This window comes from Labrus bergylta, chromosome 17 (assembly GCF_963930695.1).
Source record: "Labrus bergylta chromosome 17, fLabBer1.1, whole genome shotgun sequence".
Lineage (NCBI taxonomy): Eukaryota > Metazoa > Chordata > Actinopteri > Labriformes > Labridae > Labrus > Labrus bergylta.
This window is the reverse complement of record NC_089211.1, coordinates 10987342-11011764: the sequence shown is the minus strand read 5'-3', so window position 1 is coordinate 11011764 and position 24423 is coordinate 10987342. Positions and strand designations below refer to the sequence as shown.

General features: G+C 38.6%; 1 protein-coding gene across 5 annotated transcripts in view; it reads left to right on the top strand.

The window, feature by feature from the left end:
- The first annotated feature begins 4565 nt into the window (after positions 1-4565).
- sfswap (splicing factor SWAP) overlaps positions 4566-24423 on the top strand; it is a 57015-nt gene continuing 37157 nt past the window's right edge. For 2 of the 5 annotated variants that reach the window (XM_020644314.3, XM_065965591.1), the window contains exons 1-7: positions 4566-4944; positions 6596-6759; positions 10301-10432; positions 13728-13804; positions 18475-18700; positions 18914-19014; positions 19648-19801. In XM_020644314.3, coding sequence (XP_020499970.1) covers positions 4745-4944; positions 6596-6759; positions 10301-10432; positions 13728-13804; positions 18475-18700; positions 18914-19014; positions 19648-19801 — 1054 coding nt within the window. In that variant the 5' untranslated portion in view covers positions 4566-4744. Of the gene's footprint in view, positions 4945-6006; positions 6151-6595; positions 6760-10300; positions 10433-13727; positions 13805-18474; positions 18701-18913; positions 19015-19647; positions 19802-24423 lie in introns of all 5 variants that reach the window. The other 3 variants (XM_065965594.1, XM_065965593.1, XM_065965592.1) reach the window with 3 other exon arrangements.

The following is a 24423-nucleotide window of genomic DNA, read 5'->3' as shown; positions in this document are numbered from 1 at the left end:
CACTGACACTTGGCCGGTATTGAGTGTTTCATTTTTACCACACAACTTCTTTCAATATACTTAAATGACTTTCTGGTCTTTGCACACTCTGCCCTACTTGCTTCACTCTCTGCTTTCACAAGGGCGTACGTCTGAACCTATATGGACAAATTTGAACAGAACCAAGGTTGTAAATAATAGAGGGGAGAGATAAAAGCTTTGTGGTGAGAGCTACAAGGCCAGTCTCCTTCATCTCTATTGTAAACTGTACTACACAAGCTCAGCTGTTTCCTGTATTAGGCCTGAGGAGCTACTCAGATTTTATTTATTGCTAAATTTGGCGTTAAATAGAGCTATTGGGTGCATGCATACAGCAATAATTACAGAACAGGAATCTCAGGCTTCCTCACACTTGAATACAACTCATAACTTATTATTTTTGAACAAACTCAAAGTTGAATTACAAAAATGTTAAATTCACCAACAGTTTTGTTTAAGAAATCTGAACTTTATTATTGTATTCCAGCTTTTAATGCCTTTCACGCTGCCATTGAAATTACTTTTAAAAACTGAAGCTTTTATCTCAATAACACCAGTTCAAAACAGATCAAGTTCAAGGAACTCTTGAACAAAAGCCAAGAAGAAGAAGAAGGGGTTAACTCACCCCTTTGCTGACATGTCATTCTTTTGAAAAAGATGTGATGAGCTGAACATTTTGGTGATGCCTTCAGTGATAGCTTGTGAAGTGTTTATCTAAGTAAGAAACATTTAAATGCTCTCCCTCTACATATCTTCATTATTCATGAGAATAATGAAAAGTGTATGATTCAGTAGAACAAGAGAATCTTTCGTGTTGCTGATACGCTTTGTGAAAATGTTACAAACAGCAGATTAAATTATTTATGGAAGTGTGGCCATCACTTCATTTGAATGTGTGACCTGCTCTGTGTGCTTCTACAGTATAAAGGCTACTGTAGCTACAAGCTGTGCTGATTTGCAACTGCTGTACCTTAACCACAAATGCAAGCCACAGAGTGTCGACTTGAAACAGATCAATTGCAATTGGTTGCAAGTTTAACGTTTTTATTTTTCAAAATTGGTCAGTAAAGGGCCCGAGAGGCTTGTAATATAGTAAACGTGAGCCATGTGTTTCTAGTTCTGATCTAATGTCCTCTCTGACCCAAGTTTATTACCTAAGAAGGTGTATTTTTTTTTAACTATGTGTGGAGGGACAATTAAATAAAATGACCTTGCATGTGAAAATTGGTTTTGTGAATTCATTCTTTGACTATTTTTGGCCTAAAAAGGATAAAGTGTGCAGGATCACACAGCTAACAGTGCTGGTAGAATCTGACTGAGTCTTCAAAGGTGTTTTATTAATACTCATTCATGGAGACAGGTAAGACGAGAAGTCAAGTGCAGTACTGCCCCATGGACTCAAGGAATTAGTTTTTTCCTTAACTTGAATTTTACTTTTCTCCTGCACTTACATATTTCAAATGATTAAACATCACCGTTTTGCCTCACTTTTAGCTACTCTTACAGCAATGGTGAACTCCTTTTGTTCATGCTGTGTAAATTATATCAATAAATAAATAAATAAATACAGGCTGATTGATTGATGCCAAATTGAGTTTTCCCCCAATTGCCGTTAAATGATGTCATATAATAAGTAAGTTTAAAAGTGTTTGTTATTGATGTGAGCACTTCAAACCCTTCTTCATGCCTCTCTTTTGGTTGTTGTGTGGGTCAGATAATTTACCAAGCCTCGATATCCATGGGGAGTATGTTGTAAATGAAAACTGTTTAAAAATACGCAAATAGAAAAATCCAGTTTGCCAATATGGCAAGAGAAAACAGTAAATCCAATAAAAAATGAAAATAACAAAAATGTTCCCCAAAGTCTTCCTTATTGTGACATTCATTCCCAAATATAGTTTGGCTACAATGAATCCATCAAAGAAAACAATGGACAACTCCAACTCCACTGTCTGTGCTGCCAGAATTGGGGGAGGTTTTTGTGTGACAGAGATATGATTGAAAAGGATGTGAACAAAACTGGCAAGGCTTTGAAATGTTTTTTTTTTCATCTCCAAGAGCCTATTAACTCTCCTGTACCTGTCTTGAAATACGAATACCTCAGCAGTGTACTATTTAATCAGACACAAAACTAACTAACAATCAAAATCTAGACCAAACCTTCTCTACATCCAATTCTGTTGCAAATCAGAATCAGAAACACTTAATTAATCCAGTGCAGGAGTGTGGTCGTTGCAGTGGCTTGCATGGACAATACAGCAGTAGAAAAACTAGAAATACATTTAAAATATGGAATAAAACAGAAATATTAATAGAAATAAGTAAGAAGAACCAAAGTGCAGAGTATTTGAAGAAATAATAAAGCACAGGGAATTGAAGTTATGACCAATATATACAAATATAATTAAACAAAATGTGCAGTGTTGAACATTGTAGACAGCAGATTTATTTTCCTGGGAGTTTCATAGCTCAGACCAGCCAGCTTTAGTTCACATCAGAATCCGACTTTTTATTGCCAGGTACATTCACACATACAAGGAATTTGACTTTAGCCTTCACATTATAGTAATGTTCTCTGACTGTGAAGCTGGCTGACAGTCTGTGTTCTGAAGGGGGAGGGCAGGGGCATTTTTAATGAGGCTGGCAGCGGAGGGGAAGAAACTGTTTTTTTGGCGGGAGGTTTTGGTCCTCACAGACTTCAGGGGCCTGGAGGTGTACAGGTTGTCATCATTTCACTGGAGTTATAATGTTAGCCTTCCTATGATATACTGTAAGTCAATATTGTGAACTATTCTCTACAGCCTTGTTACATTTTGTGTATTTGATCAAAAATCTAATTTCCAATTTGGCGCATTTAAGCATAGGTTGACAACTATCATTTATTTTAACAAATTCAGTAATGGATAGTCATAATTATGAAGGATGATACAGAAACTGTTGAACATTATGGACAATAACATCCCTTACACAATCTTGTGTGTGAACAAAAGAGTGTTTTTAGTGGGAGGCTACAGCAGCTAAGCTGCAAAAAGGACAGATTTAAAAATACTTTTTTACCTACTGCAATTGCACTTCATAACGAGTCCCCTTTAAGTAAGGACAGAAGACATTTAAACTTTTAAACTTTAGCCTGAGCTGCATATGTCATATATCAAACTGTATTGTGGGCTCATGTTTTTTTTATATGGGTGGGATATGTATGTATATATAGGATAGGATAGGATAGTACTTTGTTGATCCCCAGAGGGGAAATTTGGGCGTTACAGCAGCACAGACAAGAAAGCTCAAAAATACACATTAAACAGAATAGATAAGATAAATAAAAATAAAAATAAAAACAACATGTATGTGAGGGTTACAGAGCGAGGGAGATTGATCACATATGGTTCAATTGTGTTAATGCCAATCGTGGGCAGAGAATAGCCGATACTTGGATGAACTGCCAAAGATTGAAACTGCACAATGTGTCCTACATTATTCCCCCAGGCAAAACGTGCTCGGCCCATACTTTCAGAAGTAAGCTACTGGTCTTCAGTGAATAGCTACTTGAACAATGAGTGCAGACTGGATGATCACTCGGTATACTGTTAGGACCTACTGTTCATTACTAAGTGACCACGAGGGTTCAGTCAACTGAAACCCCCTGCTGAAAAGTCTGCACTACATACTGAACTGTGGCTTTTTGGAAAAAGCCCCCCCATCACTGCATATCGGCCCTCACTGCCCTAAAGCCAGGGCATGTTCCCCGTTCTCCTGATTAGCCACTCCTGGCATAGTATAGGCTAGTGAAAATAAAAAAAAATGTCCAGGCTAACATTTACTTTTCAAAATGTAGTCGCGCTTGTTCTGCTGCTGTTTAACCTTTCTTCCAAACTCATCTTTCACCTTCCAAATAGATGATTAAAATGTTACTCTCAACACAACATCAGAGTAGGCCTACCCTTTTTATCCATAGCCTATAGCCTACTGTTCTGAGATACATTTAGACTATATCACATGTACCTTTCCGCATACATTAAATGAATTGTTAATTTAAAAAAAAAAAGTGAATGCAATTTGCTCCTGTACTAATTACCTCCAACTTATCTAGGCTGATTTATTTTTTTCTTCTTTGAGTTAATTTTTTTTATTGAGTTATGCATGTCTTTTTTTTTTTTTTTTTTTTTAATTTTCCAACGAGCTTTCTTACAGCTTCAAACTGCCACTCGTAAATTATCTCTACTCTTAAAATGTTCTTTATAAATAAATGCAGCAATGTGACGGGGCATACTTTTCTTCTGTGGTGGTCTGCTGTGATATCACGGTGTGTGTAGACTGAAGGGTTCATTCACTACAAGCACATTCCAGAGAAGTAAGAAAAAAAAACATCTTAACCAGGTGAAAAACGACTGACATTGACGTTTTTTTTAAATTCAAATAGCAACATAATTCGCGATATGTTTATGCATATACTTTCAAACAATTATGGCGAACAGCTATTATTTTTTAATAGCGCAGACAAATTGTCGAAAGTGCGGACCGGTTTGAACTGCTGCATTTTACTTATTTCCAACATGGCGACCGACGGGACGTAAAAAAAAATTGTTCTGGGGTACTACATAACGGAATATTGTAGCATTTGGACCACCTGTAACCCATTTGTTTACCAAAAACACATTCACCGTGCGTTGTCACTGCCCGTCTCTTGCAAAAAAAAAAAGTAATTGTTGTGACGAACACGTGGGACATGCATCGTCGCGGAGCTGCAAAGAGAGACCACAACAACAAACCTGTGAAGAAGGATGTGAGTGACAGTGATAAATACGCCGACCTCTTGGTGTTTGGCTATGCCTGCAAAGTATTTCGAGACGACGAAAGGGCTCTGTACCACGAGCATGGAAATCACCTTATCCCATGGATGGGGGACAAGAGCATCATGATTGATAGGTCGGTTGAACAAAACTTAGACTGAAACATTATGCTAACCATCTATCCTGTCCGTTAGCCTGTTTCCAAATGCAAGGGACCACATGGAGTTTGTTTTGCAGAAGCTTGGAAATTATTGCAAGTGACAATGAATGTGTGATTTCTTGCCTGTTAACCGTGTTTTTTTTGTTTTGTTTTGCTTTTGGATATCCTAAACTGACAACAAATGGTATCTGAAGTTGTATAAAAAAAAATAAACAAAAAACATGCGAAGATACAATTCCCTGCCAGTCTTAGCTTGTTGGACCAACAAAGATCACCCAGTAACACATTTACAAGGCATACCAGCAAAACTACTGCAGTCTAATGCAACCAGTGTGGACTAATTTGTATTTTCCATCAAAACAAATAAAAGTCATGACCCACAGAATGGTTTTAAGTGACTGCATTGAGTTGTGTAGTGTGCCTTCTTAACTTGCTCTGGGCTGAACAATGACTGATTCAAAACCTTCAAGACTTCATGGATTACCCTGAAGTGGGATTTGCATCTTGGCATGTTGGAAGAATTTCCTCTGGAAACTATCTCAAGGCATAGTTTACGTTTCGTTGACGAGAGTAAAAATGAAGGGCATGACAAAAGACCGTGTTTTATATTTTCAGTGTCTTTTTTTAAAAATTGGCATCGGCATTACCATATGCACAAAACAAGGACTGCAGGTGTTATTATACTGTGCTTAAACCCAGTAATCCCAGAGCAAATTCTCACCAACACTGAAGTTACTGCAGTTAAGCTGATTCAAAATATAATGATGACAATGGGGAAAAATAATTACGCTTCAGTCATCCGGCAAGACATTTCAATTTGACTGCAGGATTTCTACAAAATGTTGCTGCAGGTGACGGCGTAAAGTTTTTATTGCTACCTCCATGCAGAAACCGGAAGTACGTTACTTAAACCTTTCAGACATTTTGGTTATTCTTTTGAATCTTCTTGATCTGCAGTGGACTGACTTGTGATTCATGTGTACAGCCTTTGTATGTGTGTCTTTATCACATAACCCAGTTTCCCCCCCCCCCCCTCAGCAAGGTAGGCTAAGGGGTCCTGCCAAACCCTGAATGCCAACAACAGCACCCCATTTCTTTGTCTTCATGAAGAAACTTCAACTGAGAGGTGGCGTAGAGGGACGAACCTTGGAAAATGTCGTCCATTTGGGTTCTTACGGATAGGTATTTATGTACTCGGGTTTGTGTGAATGTAACTTTCTTTGCAGATGTATTTGATGAGAGTTACAGGGGCGGGGGGGGGGGGGGGGGGGGGATTGAACCCTGTAAGGTAAGAGATGAGTTGCTTTGTTTTTCTTTGCTTTTGTCTTTTGGTGATATAGGCCTTTTTGGTTTGTTACACTTGTCCAGAAAGGAAATAGCAGCAGAAAGCTCGTTGTTAGGTGTCATGACAGCACCATTAACACTTACAAGCTGTTGACAGTATTTAAGAGATTTTGACAACTTGTAGTATTTTACAAGAATACTCCCTCTTGTCAGACTTACAGAGAGCATTGTCATGACTGTAAAGTTTGGTTTTAGGTTGCCTCCCCTTGGTAAGTAGTTCGATATTTTGTATAAAAAAGCTTTGTTGACTTCCTTCTCTCTAACCCTGTTTATCATCCAACAGATACGATGGGCGCGGTCACTTACATGACCTTTCAGAGTATGACAGCGGTTCATGGAATACCTCCTACCAGCTGTCAGAGGAAGAGGACAGGATCGAGGCGCTCTGCGATGAGGAGAGGTACCTGGCTCTGCACAGTGACCTGCTGGAAGAAGAAGCCAGACAAGGTGGGCAACCAATCAAATAGATGATTTAAAACTGAAGAAAAAAAGCAGGAGAATCATTTAGTATACTGCATTCCCTAAAGCAGAAGTTTAAAGTCATTATTACCTGGACACAACACAGTGTGTCTTTATTGTTTTATTTGTATGTCTAAATCTATTAAAAATAGAATAGCTGTCTTTATGTTCTGTCAGGGGAGGCTTATTTTCCAAGACTTAAAAAAAAACGGTATCCTCCGTTTAAAGAGTCGACAACAGCTCAAGCCTACAACAATTAAAATGTATTCAGGAAAGTGAGCTTGATTTCAGTCTGTGCTGGCGACGGCTATGTTTGACACAAACACCACAGACGGACACAATAATTCATTGCATGATGGAACTCATTGCAATACAGGACAGTTGTATGCACAAGAACATATTGTCTGATATAAAGGTGAAGCAGTGAAAATATCTTCAAATATGGCCTACATTTTTTTTTTTTTTTTTTTTTAAGATTTTATTTTTTGGGCATTAAGTGCCTCTATGGGAGATAGGACAGTGGATGGAGTCGGAAATAAACCTCAGCCTCCACAAAGGGGGCACGCGCTTTAACCACTGGGCCACCAGCGCCCCAATATGGCCTACATTTAAAAAAAACTGAATATTTGGTTATGCAGACCTTTATTAATGGCTGAGAGAACCTGTTTTTGTTGACTCTGTCCACAGCGGCACTGTGGTTAGCTTCTGTTTTGATACTCTTGCAGGCTTCTCCAAACAGGGCCGTTGGTGAATGTAGTCTTCTATTCTGTATGTGTTGCACACCTTCTGTTGATAAGTACATCATGTATCCTGTGAATATGAATCTGCCCCTAGTGGCTGAGTGATGCTCATGTATCCTATTAGCATTGTTGTAGCTCCATCAATCACCAGTCATTAGCATCTTTCATCCCATTATATTATGAAGCTGTGAGGTATTGAGACACAGAAAGGTGCTGACCCTCTGCATACATTACATGTCTTTTAAACAAGACATGGGATAGCATGGTATCCCCTGTACAATCCATGGCAATGCAACTTATAGTACTTAAATTAGAAATGGGTAAAGGTACATTAAAAAAGCCGTTTTCACATATATGCACTCCTGAAAAGTATCTAGATAATTTCGGGAGCACTGCTCTGGATATTCTCCTGACCTGGCAGTTCACATATGCACCTCACACTGGGAGACTATCCCTCTCAAACAGGGGGGGGGGGGGGTTTTCGAGGCTATAATGACAATATTTGCCTTTATCTCAATGCTATGTAGTCCAACGGAACCAATCTATCAACAAAAGATCGGAGAAGAACATACTGATGAACAGAAAACATAGTGCAGCTGTTAAATTACGTGCACAGAGGTTGTGGTGTTCTGTGTAGTCTATGCACCGGCAGCAGTCACAGGACATTAACGTAACAACCCTCTCCTACTGGCTCGAGGTGAATTCTCTGGAGAATATCCTGCTGTGTTCTCACATCAGGGTGAAGTCCGAGTGAAAAATTTGGCTGTTTGCGTTCACACATGCAGCTCCTCCTGGAAATATCACAAGTTATTCAGGAGTTTACTTCCAAGTGTGAACGCACTAACAGGAAATGTGACAGAAATCATGTTAAAAGAAATATTGTTACTCTGTACAATAAGTGTGATTTCTGTAAATATACCTTTCCCTGTTTTTTTTGTTTTTTTTGTAAGATAACCATTTAAATTCACAGCAGGAATGACCTCTGCACTAAATAATGTGCCTTAAAGGCTTAGAAGTTGTTTCAGGATATCTGTGCTGATATAATACCAAATATGGATCAAATATGGAGTTGGTCTGGTAGCTGGAGAGGTGCCAGATCACCTCCTGAGCACTGCCGAGGTGCCCTTGAGCAAGGCACCAAACCCCCTCCCCACCACCAGCTCAGGAGCGCCGACTGTGGGCCGCTTTGTCACTCTGCCTTCTCTCCATTAGTGCATGTCCACAGGATCCTGTTTCTGCTTGTGTGTGAAGATTTCAGCCTATGTGTGTGTGTTCATGACTTACAGAGTGTGAAAACTGAAATTTCCCCTTGCGGGGATCAATAAAAGTAAATCTTAAATGTTAAATACTGAACATTGCCACATGTCTATTTTTCTATTGGCTAAATATTTTGACTCTAACAAATTACTTGACACGTATGTTCCATCAATTACTAATGGCTCATTAAACTTGTGACATGAATTTATCAGATCATCGTTATAGAGCTTTGTCAGTGTTGCTGCTGAAGAGCTCAACTGTTGGCTCTTTTCACCGACTGTCAGTGTTTCAGGCCCATGTGTCCTGCTTTCACACCTCGCCCACAGACTAACACTAATATGACAAGCCTGTCTGTACAAACGGATGAGTGGCAAATCTCACAATTGCTACATAATAGAGTCAAGGTTTCTCACTGAAATCTTGGTATTCCAGTTCACATCCTCAACAGAGGTGGCTTGTTCAGCGTTTCTGTCTCATTAAAAGGACCGGATTTGATTCTGAGCTCAGGAGCTGCCATTTCTATGGAAATCACTTTAGACTCTGTGATACTTGCGTCTCACTCCCTTTTTCACATTCTAATGAAACAGGCTGTTTTGATGATAAAGCACCCTTCTGAAAGACACACTTAATGACTGCCATTGAATTAAAACGCCACAGTTTTAAGTGAAGTATGGTGTCTTATGCCCAAACTGACATTACAGAATGAGTCAACTAATGATTTGTGTCACTCACACACTCACACATTCACTGCAGACGGTTCATCCCCCCGGGCTGCGTTACCCTTGAATTTGGAGGCCTGACCCCATTCACTCAGGCTATTACCCATCTGTCCACTGAAAGGACAGAGGCAAAGCATTAGAAATATTGATAGTTTTAGTGGGATTTTTGCCCTTGCTTCTTTTATTAAAGATATAGTTCGCCATGAATTTCAATAGGGAAGGGGGGATGGTGTCTGGGGCCAAGCAAGCATGTGTAGTTATGGAGCCTCTAGTAAGACTTTATATTGACCAGTTTGTGTGTACAAGTAAAATTTCATATTTTAGAATGTGGTCCCACAGTCAAATAGACTCTGATATAGAGAGGGAATTAACCTCTATTTTTTATTTATTTTTAATTCTGAAAATATTTACAAAAGTAGTATTGACTACGAGGGTTATTAATTATGTAACCATAATGCCAACACCATTAAAAAAAAAACTAACTTTGGCATCAATCCACAAATAGCTTACTTACAAAAACGTTTCTTTCTGGTCTCCTTATTTTGACAAATTTGCTAAGTTTTCAGGACCCTAAAAGCTGGAGAAGACAAACTTAACAAATGAAAAGAAAAATCCTAAAACTAACCTTTAAACATTTGAGAAATTTGCATGAATTGAGATGTAAAGGTAGTGTCCAAAGTTGTTACCAGATGGTATTCGTTGTCTGCAATACAGTGATAGAAGGATATAGAAAGAAAATGTGTACAGCTGTAGGATTTGTTTTTGTTTTTGTTTTGAATAGTTCTCCATAAGGTGTGTTCTTGTTTTCCATAGAGGAGGAGTACAAACGTCTGAGTGAAGCTCTGGCTGATGAAGGCACCTACAACGCAGTGGCCTTCAAATACAGCGCTGACTACTATGACCCCTCTCAGCCCACTGAGGAGGAGGATGCCAACAGGGAACATGGTGAGAACTCGCATCACTCTCAAACCTGCTTATACGTTCAAATGTATAGTTCATCAATCTCACAACACTCACAACTAAACATACACTTAATTTAGTATGGGCAGCAGAAGCTCAGTCTGTAGGGACTTTGGGTTGGGAAAGTATTGAAGATTCAAACCATTTTGAAGCACTTAGATGAAGCTTAAGCTAACTATCAGCTACTCCTGGATGAATTAGTTCCAATTTAGAGAAGAAAAAAACAGTTTGGGATTTATTTTTGTTTTTGAAGGGACATATTGTAGAACGTGAAGAAAGCCAGCAGACAGACATAGAAACTGAGTTAAAGTTAATATGCACTCTTAATTTATTTTGTTTATTTATCCCAGTTATTCTTCTTCTTAGTCATAGTATGACAAGACCAGGAACACAAGAAAAATTGTCTTCTAATAAATAATAAATAAATGTAGAACATTTTTTCCTAGTCTTACAATTTAGTATTTGTGTGTTAGTTGTTGACTGCCAAAAATTCTTCTGGGCACTTAAGACAACTTCCACAATAACTTGAATGTGAAGAACACAGCAGCTCTGTCTGGTCCAATTCTTCTTTTTCTTTGCTGTTCACATCCATAAGACAATCTGCAGATTCAAAGTCCGCAGATCAAACATTGAACATGTCACACACACTCAAAATAATGCTTAAAATCAATGACATAAGACCATGGAAAGATTATTTAGTTTTCAGCTGTGAGTGGAGGGCTTTCCATTTCGAATGTTAATCACCTGAACAACTGTGTTCACTTTGGTTGACACACCCACTAACACACACACACACACATACGCTCCTGCAACTTTAAATATTTGATGTAGAGATTGCGGGGAGAGACTGTCCCTGACAGTTAAGCCGTCTTGATGTCTGTCTCTTGGGAGATTGTAGAGCGGTAGAGAGTCCAGGGTCCAGAGTACATCAGCTAAATCTAATGATGCCATCACAATTTTACCTCTGGGAGTGAGTCAATAAAGGTCATGTCACAAAGGCTATGAACATTTATAGCTACTCTCAACTGAATCCCTGCTACAGTTTAAGGGATACTTCACCTGTTGAAACATGAATCTGTATTGACATTGGGTCATATATGTAGTAGAAATGTGAAATAAATTTTGAAATTGGTGCCTTCTTGGCCGAGAAAAGGCAGAAAGTGTCTTTATGGCTCATGTGGATGAAAGACACCAAATCCCAGAATGCACAGCACCACAGGCCACTCCCACTAAGGCCCTCTATTTCAGAATCAGAAATACTTTATTAACTGCAGAGGGAAATTCGATAGTTACAGTTTCTCCAAAAATAAAGCAGTAGAAATGTAGTAATAAAAAAACTTATACAGACTTATTTACTTCAACACATAAGGCCGTTTCCTCAACTGATTCCAAGATTTCTTCCAGAATTGATCTTGGAAATTCCTGGCAGAAAACAGACTCTGTGTCCATAGGCAAACAGTGAGAGCACCGACACTACCAGTCAGCCCCAGCTCGAGCCGGCCCGGGCTCCTCGTCCTCACCGCCACCGACAGGCAGGCCTTATGTCTCGGCTGCTGTGCTGGCAGCGGTGGCCAGCAATATAGCAGCGAGACGGCTGCTGCCTACAGGCTGGCTTTGTGTCGCGGCAGCCGCAGCAGCCACAGCACAAGACCGGCCTGTCGGCAGCCATCGTCTCGCCGCTATATTTATATTTTTTCGCCATTATCAGCTTTCTCCATAGAGCCTGTTAGCATAGCTTCCAAGCAATATGGCGGACGTTAAGTTTTGAGTCTGGGAGTGAGTTCCCACCCACTGATCTGTGATAGGTCTGTAGCTTCAGTGGTCAAAAATATGAGGAACTAGCGTTGTAGTTTCACCCAGGTAACCGTAACAGCTACCGATGATGCAAAATGACGATTTTTACGTCATCAGAAGCTCCTTTTCAGACTTAAAAATACAAAGATTTCCCATCTCAGGGGAAAATGAGGGCGGGATACACGACCATTCAAAAATACTACCAGGTTTCTAATGATACAAAGCTTAATGCAAATGGGTGAAGTATTCCTTTAAGGTCCTCAATAGTTGAACAGTGTTTAAATTCTCTTTTTGACATTGTTATTTGTCACAAATTAAAATGTTGAAAAAGCCTCCAGCACAATTAGATTATTCAAATTTTAATGTTTCTACAGATAGATCCAGAGACAAATGAACCCAGTCTAAATAAATCATTCTGACTATTGATAGTTCCTGAGGGGAAAACAAATATGCCCGCAGGTTAATTGCAGTATGATTTAAAATCTGTTACCCATCTCAATATGACTAATCTAGATCTCATTGTTATATTGCTGTCAAACTATTTTCCAATTCTCCTCCTTTAATTACGTCTCCTGTCAAAAAAACAACATGATTTGAATGTTGAGTTTATCTATTAGCTGAATATATTGAAATGTACCACTCTAATGCCTAAATATGTAATCCCATATATTTGGGACTATGAGTTGTCTCATTGTGTCATTGATGTGAAAGCAGACTACCTTCTTGTCAAGCTGCTGAGTCAGCGTTTGGCTGTAGCTTTGAAGGAAGAACAATGATAAATGGGGATGAAACGTGACTGCCTTTAAAAAGAGAGATTAAACACATATTGATCAATAAATTGTGAAGATTGATCATTTTTAAGCCCATAGCAGCATTTTTAAATATACACCATTTAAGCATGATATAAATCCTGTTGTATAACCAGAGTGATGATTAAGAGCTCTCGTCTTCTTTCACTTTTTGGACACTAAATTGGAGTTGAGACGTGACATAAGATGAATGAACTCAGGGACACTGTGTGTCTTTCAGGCTCTTACTAAAACTGTATCCTCGACAGACCTCACAACACAAGAACACAAGCTAAGCGTCAAGTAAACAGCTGATTTTTTTCCCCCTTTAAAATGCAAGGCCTTAAATAAAGTGGCTTGTTTCCTTCATAACTGTGCACATTTCATACAGTACAACATTACAAAGGTTATGATTTCCCACAAAACCTTAATTTTTTTTATTGAAAGCAGTTATAGATCAAACATGAAGATTGAAGTATATTTGATGGATCTGTAAGGCGGATGGATTTTGAGAGGGGGGAGGGTCATTTGGTTCGCTCACTTTAAAAATGTTCTAAACACGAGGAATAAATCCTGAGTCATTACGCACTCGGGGTTTTATTTATACCCAGCTGTGTTTTTATTTTTATTTTGTCACAAATGACTAAGAAGCCATGATCTCATCTTTTTATTCTCCATATTTTTCCCCCTATGCATAGAAGAAGCCGAGCCTGAGGAGAGTGAGGAACCATTCGTTGCTCCCCCAGGGCTCACTATCCCTCCTGATGTGGAACTTGTGAGTACTCAATATCCAGTCGGCTTACTGATGTCGATGGCACTGAAATCAAAACACAAGATATTGAACTTTCATAATGAAAGTTGGTTTCAAGACTGTGTAGTACAAAAAAAATAGTTCCTACCTAATACCAGAAACATGTAGAGTCCATATAATGAGGAAAAGGTACTGACTTTAGTGTCAGCTGTTTTCTTATTACTTCTAATCACATGGATAAAACTGGGACTTCTGTAAATACGGCTGATTTCAGCCATTTTTTATTCTTGCATTTATATTCTCAGTCGACATATGGAAAGAAAAAAAGCGGTTTGGTGTCATAACTTAACCTCTAAACTGCAAGTGTTTATACTTCAGTGTTGTACATATTTAAAGTAGACTTCCTTTACTTGAACTTGTTTTATATGTTCAGATTTTCCACTCAGAATATGTATGTACGGTATATATTTTTGCTTGAATCCCTGCAATCATCAAATAATAATACCCAGTGCACGCTGCCTAGATTTCTCTCCCACATTATCCTGACTTCTTCTGACATACATTGCAAACATAGGCATCCATAACCTCACAGGATCAAGGCGCCTGCAGATGCTGGAGACAGGCGCTTTATGTGCTGTCAACTGAGAGTAGAACTTCAGAACTTGATAGTGAACACTTTGCTCTGCCCTGATCTAAGAGCTTATTTGTTAAGATGTTGGATCAACTATGAAGGTAGAATCTATTAAAAGACTAAATGTCGCGTCGTTGATAGCATCTTTTTTTCAGTTTTATAGCCAGAGAAAACATTGTGTAGCTTATGTGGGACAGAAGGAAAACAATCTATGATGGCTTGAGTCTAAAATATGAAGATCAGGAAGTGTACTATATTTTTTTTCTCGAAGGACGACAACGTAACAGAAAACCTTTGGTGACAAGTCAAATGTGAAGATGTTAAAATCTGTACGGATGTCAAGCCCTGACAGTCTAATTATATGACACATCAAAAGAAGAATACGTCCCTTAATAGAAACTGTTTTTCCTCATCTCACAAGTTTTCACCATAAATGGATGTTTTGAATATCTTCGGTTTGAGAGACAGGCCCTGCTGAAGCCTGCACAGCTCATTTACATACAGTGACAAACAGATGTGAAGGCATGCAGAAACAGGAGAATTTCAATTTATATACGTTTTCTCTGTAATTGAGTTATAGAGAGGTTAAACCATGAACACTGGGATGTTGATCACAGATGGCCTAAACACAGCATATTATAAAAACAGACCAGAATAATAACAACAGCAATCATTAGGGACTGAGTTGATTGGTCCGAGGACATAGTTTCCCAGAATTCATTGTGTCTCAAGTGTTTTTCTGCACAAACAGTATAAACTTCAGATAATTAGTTTTAATGGTAGACAAAGAAAACCATAACTTATTACAATTTGTGAAGATTTGGCTCAACGTTTTACCTTCTTTCTTTTTTTGCGGAAATGTTTGGTTCGAAACATAATTGAAAAGAAGGATCCTTTTTTAGAAATTTTCACATACTTCACTTTCTGTTTAACCAGTATTTAATAAATCAACTCATCAGTTAACCTTCAGTAGAACACATGAAACTGCACAGTGCTGACTGAAAAAATAGACTTCTATGCATATAAATAAAGCTTCTTATTGGCTAATAACAAAAAGCAGCTAGTAACTAGGATTATTGGGTGGCTGTGGTACAGTTGGTAGAGTCAGACGTCCCTCAAAACGTAAGGTTGGTGGTTCGATCCCCAGCTCCAATGCATTGCTGCTGCTTTTTTCTATTTGCTGTTTTTGTGCGAGGCTATCTCCCTTCAGTCCTGGTCAGTGTTCATCTAGAACCCCTCACTCTCGCCTCCTCCAGCTCCACTGATTTTATGCATGAGAAGAAAGACAAGCTTGAATGTTGTCTTTGGCAATGTGCATACAGTATATGTCATTGTGGGTATAAAACAGCCAAAACACCCTCATGTATAGAGAACATTGTATAGCTGCTGCAGTACATGCTATGCATATATTATTAGTGTTTACTCCCTAGATTGGGAAGCGATCTCTTTCTTTCTCTGACTACATTTCAGTGTGCTATATTTCTCATTATTACTTTTTAGGACTATTTATATTGGATTTTTCATTTCCTTTCATAGTAATAACGGGAAATGGGAAATGACAGGCAGGCTTTTGGGGGAGACGGAAACTTGCATCAAAGGCAATCCCTTTTATTATATAGATACATACACATATATATTTGTTGTTAAGATTATCGTAAAGCATTTCTTCGGCTAGAAATCCAACATTGGTTTCAAAACTAAAACCAATATGTGAACAGAGGGAGATGTTGTACAGCAATGATCCCAGACCAGATTTGAAATAAGCCCCCTCAATCACTTGTAGTGCATTTGACAGAGCAAAGATCAATGGGCCTCATTCACAACATCTCCTTAATATTTTTTAAAATATGTTCATAAAAAAGTTCCTAATAATACTCAAAGGCAGATACAGAATCCTTTTCTTAAACTGTTGAACTGTTCACTACTGTGTCCTTCAAATGATGAATGTCTCTTCCTTGTTAGCAGGATGCACATGCCATTTTTATTCTTACCGTAATTAACAAATGGTGAACTCGCCTCTAATGTCCATATATGGGCAATGTGCACCTAAAGATGTAATTCAGGATTGGAAAGAAAAGTAAATAAAAGTCAGGAATGCTCAAAATAAAATCTAAAAACGATTTCCCACTGGACTCCAAATACAAGAAATACTTTCCGTCATTCTGACGTGGAGGTAGTGCTGCTCAAAGTGAAATAAAAATATATATTTGTTATACTTAGTAAAGTTTGTAGTGGCTATAAAACATATTCTATACTAAACAAGATACTTTGGATCACATCATTTACACAGAGAACAGTGTCATCAGAAAGGAGAGCACACACCAGATGAACTGAAAAAGGCCTTTTGATAGTTTGATCTCAAATCTGAGGGGAAGGATTGTCAGAAACAGAAGAGACACGCCGACTACATATTGTCGTTTTTTTAGAATGATTTGACGCTACATTCTTTCTAAAGGTGGCGGCTGTGAGTGTGTGTGTGGCAGATTTGTTCTTCAGCACATTCTTTCCAACAAATATACATTAAATTAGTTCCCTTAGTGTTTAGTCTGTATTCACAATTTAACATTTTGCAGTGTAGACCAAACACTGAATGATTGTAATAAAAGTTAAATACCTTGAATCATAAATTTATATATTATTTAAAATATACAGGTGAAAAAGTTGGGGAACATGAAAGCCAATAATTTAGCCCTGACATATCACTACTCAAATGACGCTCCAATAATGCTTGTTGTAATCCATAAAGCACGCTCTGAAATGAAATGCTCTTTCACTGTTGAATTAATCCAGTAATATCAGATAGAGATGATACTGATATTTAATCAGATCGGTCCCATCTCTAGCCAGGTCTGATGTTGACGTAATAAACGTATCGGATATCAGACTGATAGTGCAGATCCACATCACAGATCAAGAAAGATTGTTGGGCACTTTAAACAGTCTCACATTCAGACTAAACTGTAAGTGCCAACTAGTCGTCTCCATGACAACGTTCAGACAAGATGGAACAGCTCCCTCTATGTGATCAAAAGTACAACTCTTTCAATTCGGTTTAAAATATTTATTTTGAAAAGCTGACAGTTGTTGCTGCTGCTAACTGTTCGTACATGAAGCCAGCAAATGCAATTCCGGCTTTACTACAGTTTTGTGTAGCCTTACAAATAACACCAACAACAATCCGGAATCGGATCGGATCGGAGCTGAAATAAAGTGGATAGGTGCATCTCTAATATCTGTGATGAAATGAACTGATTCTAATAGTCACTTGATATTCCAATATTGGTCGATATTATCAGCATGCCGATTAATCGGTCGGCCTCTACTCTTGAGTGTCCATAGATTCTGTTCTTACCTAAGAACAAATCCCAGATCAGAAATAAAATGTGAATTTCAGAATCTTCTTGGAAACTACACAAGTGGATGTTAAGAACACATTTCTTCTGTAGAACAGTTAGTGAATGAGGCCCGCTCTTCTTAATAATGCGTGTTTACTTTCAGGCTGCTCTTGCATGACTAGAAGACCTTGCAAGCTTAGAACACATAAATGGTCTCGAACTTGTTCGACACTGGCCTCTTTTTGACCTTTGTCACAAAAGTTTGTTTTTATGATGACTGGCATCTTGACAAGATATTAGGGTGTTATTTGGAAGGTTGCTTCACTTTTCTGTACTCTCTCTAGGTTATGACAATGATTAATCATTGAACGCACCCAAGGGGAAAAATAATGAATGAATAATGGACCATTTCTTGTTTTCGCTATTTCAACTCCCCTGTGTACTTTTAAGAATTAATGTCACCAAAATGAACACCGGAGTGCCTGACATGAAAATGCGTTGGGGACAAAATGGCTTACAAAGAGTCAATCATAGATTCTGCACTGCCATCTTTAAGTTACATGCAGCAGTCAGGTTCACTCTCACTTGTTGTATCACTTTGCCCCGGGATCTTTCTGATGAAATATTTCTTGTGTTTGTACGCTGAAAAATTGCATTAAGTGCAAAAACTGCATTAAATGTTTAGATTAAAATGTTTATACGTATGTCTTGCTTTTTATCTTTCTTAGCCAGCGACCATCAAGACCCATAACATCATCGAGAGGACGGCCAACTTTGTGAGTCAGCAGGGGGCTCAGTTTGAGATAGTGCTGAAAGCCAAGCAGTCTGGAAACTCCCAGTTTGACTTTCTCCGCTTTGACCATTACTTGAACCCCTATTACAAACACATCCTGCGAGCCATGAAAGAAGGTCGATACAACCTTGCCTCCGCTGGCAAACAAGACCAGTCTCAGGGTGAGTTATAGAGAGCACCTATTGAATCCGTGGGTGTCATGTACCTACACAGACGTTATATTTACAAAAATCAATAAGTGTTATGTACTGTAATCAATGCAGAAACATCAGATCTGTGCATAAGCTAGACTAATAGAACATATGACAACTGCAAGAAACATACTGAGGAAGCAGTTCTTAAATGTTTTCTACTTTAAAATTCTCTCTCTCTAGACTCCAACTCTGACAATTCAGACGACGATGGCGACGGTAATTACCTCCATCCCAGCCTGTTTGCCCCTAAAAGGTGCTCTCGCCTGGAAGAGCTGGTGAAGGTAATGTCAATAGTATACCGACCAAAGAGTGTATGGCCACACAGGGTGATGCTCAGCTGTGTTTTGAGTGTACATTGCATTCCTAACCTGTAGGGTACAACTGCATCTCTGTGTGAATTACATTTATGTACTGCCAATTTTGCATCACTGTATGGTCTAATAACCGTGTTCTGCTTCTATCTCCGTGCTGTTACAGTTTGTGCTTTCATGTGCCATGTAAGGGCAGCCATTAGTTCTTTGGCAGAGTAGCCGGGATGGAAGAATGTATTTTTTTGAAGAAACATAATGAGCCTCTTTAAGTAGCAAGCTGTCTTACATTCGCCTCCTGTCAAGACAGATTTCCCTTTCAAATCATCCCCTTTAATTTTCTTCTAATGATTCATATTTCATGGTGTTTAGTCTTAGATTCTGTATATCTCCTCTACTGCGCCAAGGACGAATGCTGCACACAAGACAACTTGCAGAATAATGCTTAAACATCGCCTTGCAGAGAGCTTTGAGTGTTTTGTGTATTCAATTATTTCTGTAAAATGTGCATATGATCTCATCTCGTATACTTAAGCATTCCTTTACTAAAACAAACGCAGTGGGGTGATAAATTGTTTTTACCATACTGGTCTTACTTTCTTGCAGCCTCTTAAAGTAATGGACCCGGACCATCCTCTGGCAGCACTTGTGCGGAAAGCCCAACAGGAAAGAAATGGCACTGCTGCGGTAGTGGAAACCAAACCAGAGGAAGTGCCAGAGCCACCTGCACCCACTACACAAGTACAGTACTCTGCAGACCGTGAGTATAGACCTACTTTTTTTCTTCTTGTGTGAGAACAAAAGTCATGTGAAATTTATAAGCACTATTTCCATTTTCATTGCCCGTCAGATCTGGTGTGCATTATTTTGTTATGTCTTTCCTTCTTCATTTCCCTCTGTTGTCTTTTTTTGCAAAGCCAAGTTTTCTCTCTACAGCTGAGCTCAGTAATGGTGATATCAGTAACAAAATACAAAAGCCTCCCTGCCATGTGGTACAACTGACTTTCACAACAGAGAGTTTTTAGACCACAAAAACCTTCCATCTGACCTCCTTGTGGACCATTTTGTGCTTTCTCTGTTTTTCCACTGGTGGTCGCTCAATAAGGCTCCTTAACACTTTATGCTGACCCTAGTATATTACTAAAGTAAAGGTTTTTTTTTTCTTCTGGGGGACCTTCTTAAAACAAAAAGACTTAACCTGAACCAGCGTTTCGGAGCACCATTAGTAGTCTACCAGGGTTCTGGCTCAGATCAGACTTCATTGGACGTGTGTGCAACATTTGGATTATAAAAGACAACCTGCAGGTTCAGTCAGGACCAACACATCAGGGAATCAAAACAAGACAGAAGTGTGTTAGAAATAGTGTACAGTATATAACATTAAAGGGACAGTGTGTTTAAAAAGTAACGATAGGTGTTACAAATTAAAGAAAGTGACTGAGTGGAATACGTAATGCTAAGAGTCACATTTCTGATTACACAACAGTACATAAGTGCTTCATACTCTTGCAGAGTGTTTCGCCTACCATTAATTTGAAATGGTGGCCAACAAAGAAGGGCACAAAATATTTATTTGTGGAATTTCCTTAATTTATGCTTGATTGTAGCAACGCATAAGCATCTTTTATGCTTTTCGCTGTCCCAAGCAACGCCTTTGCTTTGCTCTTGCTTGTTCTTATTGAGAGCGACTTTTCTTCTTCGACATAATCACACTGACTGACACACATCCTTTATGGTTCGTCTCAGACGCCGCGCCGGGATATGAATTTTGGCAGAGCCTCTTACCTGAAGAACTGATAACTCTTTCCTTTTCATGTACCATATTTAACAGCTTCTTCAAAATATATTTCTTTTTTCATCTATGATACAGAGTCAGCTTTTGTGACTTTTCATATTTTAATTGACACATTCGCACAAAGCATGCTGCTCTCTAAAAAATTTACCAATAGGATACATCCTTTTTTTCACAAAACTGTGATTTTGATTCTGTTTAAGAAAATCCCCTCTTTTTGATGATATAGCAGAGGAAGAGAGAGCTTGTCGATGGGTGATCTACATTGACTTTAAATAGAGTGAGAGAGAGAATCAGATGTGACTCTCAGAAGAAGCAGTGTTAGTCACTGTGAAGTGGTCGATAAAGGAAAGATTGATTTCCTTGAGAAGTTAAGAAGTTGTCTGACTTTAACCTGCGGCTGAAAGTTGAGTAAATGTCCCGCACTTGTTGCCCCCTCTGTCCCGTTAAGGGACAAAGTAACATGATGTGCTTCAAGCGCATTTGTTTTACAAGCAGCGACGTATCCAGACTTTTTTGACTGGGGCTGCCCAACTGGGGCCCCATAATGCAGGGGGGTTGGGTTGGGGTGCATGAAGCATACAAAGAAAGGAACATCATTTCTTTACCCCTAATATCCTCACTTATCATATCTACTTCCAATGATCTAAATATACTTTATATTGGAATAATTTCCAACTTTACAAAATATATGTAGGCTACTGTTAAAATAAAACAATACCTGGCTTTGTTTTTTTAATTAGTTCAGTTTCGATGCTTGTGCCGCCCCCCCCCCCCCCCCCCCCCCCCCCCCCCCCCCAAAAAAAAGAAGGAAAAACAACATCAACAACTTTTAATAACCTTAAAAAACTTTGAGTTTTAAAATAACTGAACACCTCACCATTGGGTGTTTACCCTTTAAACACCCAAATAAATTCTGATTTTGGACATCTATATGAGGCAATTTTTGCATCCACTCATGATGAGTCATATCCACCCACAACCACCCCACTTGATTCATTACAGGGCAGCTTAAGAAATGTTTCTATTTATGTTTTCATCCCCTATGAATTAGCTGCTTAAAGAAAATCACGGTCATGCCCTGACTGACTGAGCGTTCACCAGGCTCCATTATATCAAATAATTAGTCCCTGAGACGGCTGTTCTTTGACCCCATCATCAGAAATAGGGCTGTTGATGTAAGGAAATTGGTTCTGGTTGACCTTGCTGTGAAATGCTGTTGGATATGTCGCTTAAACCTAAAGCTCTTAATTTGTCTACTGGTAGCATTGAGAGGCCTTCTCTCGTCTTTTGAACGTTTTTATTTGGCACTTTCTGAGCCTAATTGTTTAAAGATAATCTGATCACATTAAAGCCATGGGATTGGATCAAATCTTGAGAGAATAGGTTGTAAAAAAGAATAAAGGTTGAGAGAATTGTATAGTATCAGGAAATCTAGTTATATAATAATAAAATCCCGAATTTATTTTGTTCAAAACTTTTGAGAGAGATTGAGGTCCAAATAATCTGGACAAACATTAACAAACATGTATATATAAAATCTAATATATAGTAAAATCGAAACAACATTATTACAATGATGATGACATTGGAGACATTATGTGAACTCATTTGATCATATTTCCAAAACGCCATTCTGACATGGTTGTAGTAGCTAGTTGAGATAGACATAAGAATTTAAAAAAATATAAAGCATTTTGTCCACATAAAAAAATGTCACCACATAGCTGTTCATATCTACCATTATATATTCAATCAAAAGCAACTGTCGGGATTTTTATGTTTGGGTGGATTTTGGAACCCCCTCTAGACAAAGTATGAAGTCACATGTAGAGCCATATCTGGTAATCTTCGAATGTTTGTATCCTATCCAGCTTTTCTTTAAAGGTCACATATTATGGGGAATACACTTCACTATGGTTTTCTAACACTAATATCTGTCCCTAGTCCATCTACAACCCCTCCAGTTATGAGAAAAGTCAATCCTCTCTGTCTTTTGCCTGCTCCACTTTTCAGAAAATGTGTGCTCAAACAGTCTGTTTGGATATTTTCCCTTCATGACATCACAAAGGGCTGTAATCCCTTCCACAGGTTGGTGACAGTCCCACAGGTTGGTGACAGTCCCACAGCTAGGTGTTTGTTCGGCCCACTGAGTCTGCCTTCTCAATTTAAACAATAGGGTATGGTGCAAGAAAGTCCAAGTCACCCAAGCCCTTCCAGAGGAAGAACATGGCTCACTTGCATTTAAAGTTACAAACACAGAAACAGCCTGTTCTGAGCAGGGCTAAAATAGAGGGGTTTATTGGTGTGATCAAATACAGGATCAGAGTGGATTTATAACAAGAAACTTCACAGACATGTTTTGGGGACCTCTGAGACTAATCTAAACTTGTTGAAAAGTAAAGTGACCTTTAAAAACCACTGGTTTACCTGGATCTTATAGCAAAAATGTGGATAACCAATTCTGGATAATTGCTGCCCAGATTAAGCCTTTTAACAACTGGGCCGTTATGTTAATCCGCTGCAGGGATCATAAACTGCTTCATTACCTCTTTTGTTCTGGATTACCTCCCTAAATGTAGTTTAGGTAATGAGGATTACACAAATTTTTACTACAAGAGCTGTTCCAAATGAAACAAGCTGACTGCAACAATAAAGTCAATTTAGGTAAAATGTCTATGTGCTCAATCCTTAAAGTAAATGGGCTCTTTGGACCTCCATGTGCGTATCTCAAATCTTTATCTCTTTACACATTCCATCAAAGTTTGAAAATGAAAGCTTCTGTTTTGTGTTTCCATTTTCCTGTCTGGAGAAAATTGGATGCGTCATCAAAGTCAGACAGCTCAGTGACTAATGTGTTAATATCACACTGTCTCCACTTTGACACTGACAATTTATTTTGTCCTAGTGTCCCTGAATCCCCCTCCATTTCTCTCTTCCCTGCTCTCTTTTTTCAATAAAGAGATAAACACTCGTAAAAAAAAGATCAGAGGTCACATTAAGATTTATAATTTCTTCCTTCAGCTAATTTGAATTGATTACTGCATAAAGGGTATAATGGGCAAGACACAAACAGGACAATACATTACACAAACACATTACAAAGTGACAGAAGCCCAACACAGCACTTATGCTACACACCATGCAATTTCCATTTGAGGTCTGACAAACACAACCTGAACTGCCGTGGCCGAGTTGAATGCAGATTTTCACAAAGCCTTAACTCTTTCATTTGAAACTGTTTTTTAAATACGTGAAAAAGAGAACTAATCTAAAAGCATTTGATGAACTGAATTTCGTTCAGATTTCACTGAGCTCTTGTTTTAAATGAATAGATAGCCTCTTCAAATAGCTCACATTAATATTTGCTTTTGAAGACAACATGGAGGCTCTTGAGGAGTTGCTGCAATCCTTAACAGCTTCATCTGGGTTGATCTTTTTTGTTCTTCTTTGTGTACCGCTAATTAGCATTAGCAGATCAAATAAGTGCCTGGCATGTTGACGGTCTTCACTGAAGTGAAATAGAAAAGTTGTCACAACAAGACTCTGAAATGTCAGAGTACATCATCCTTCAACTGTGATGATTGCAC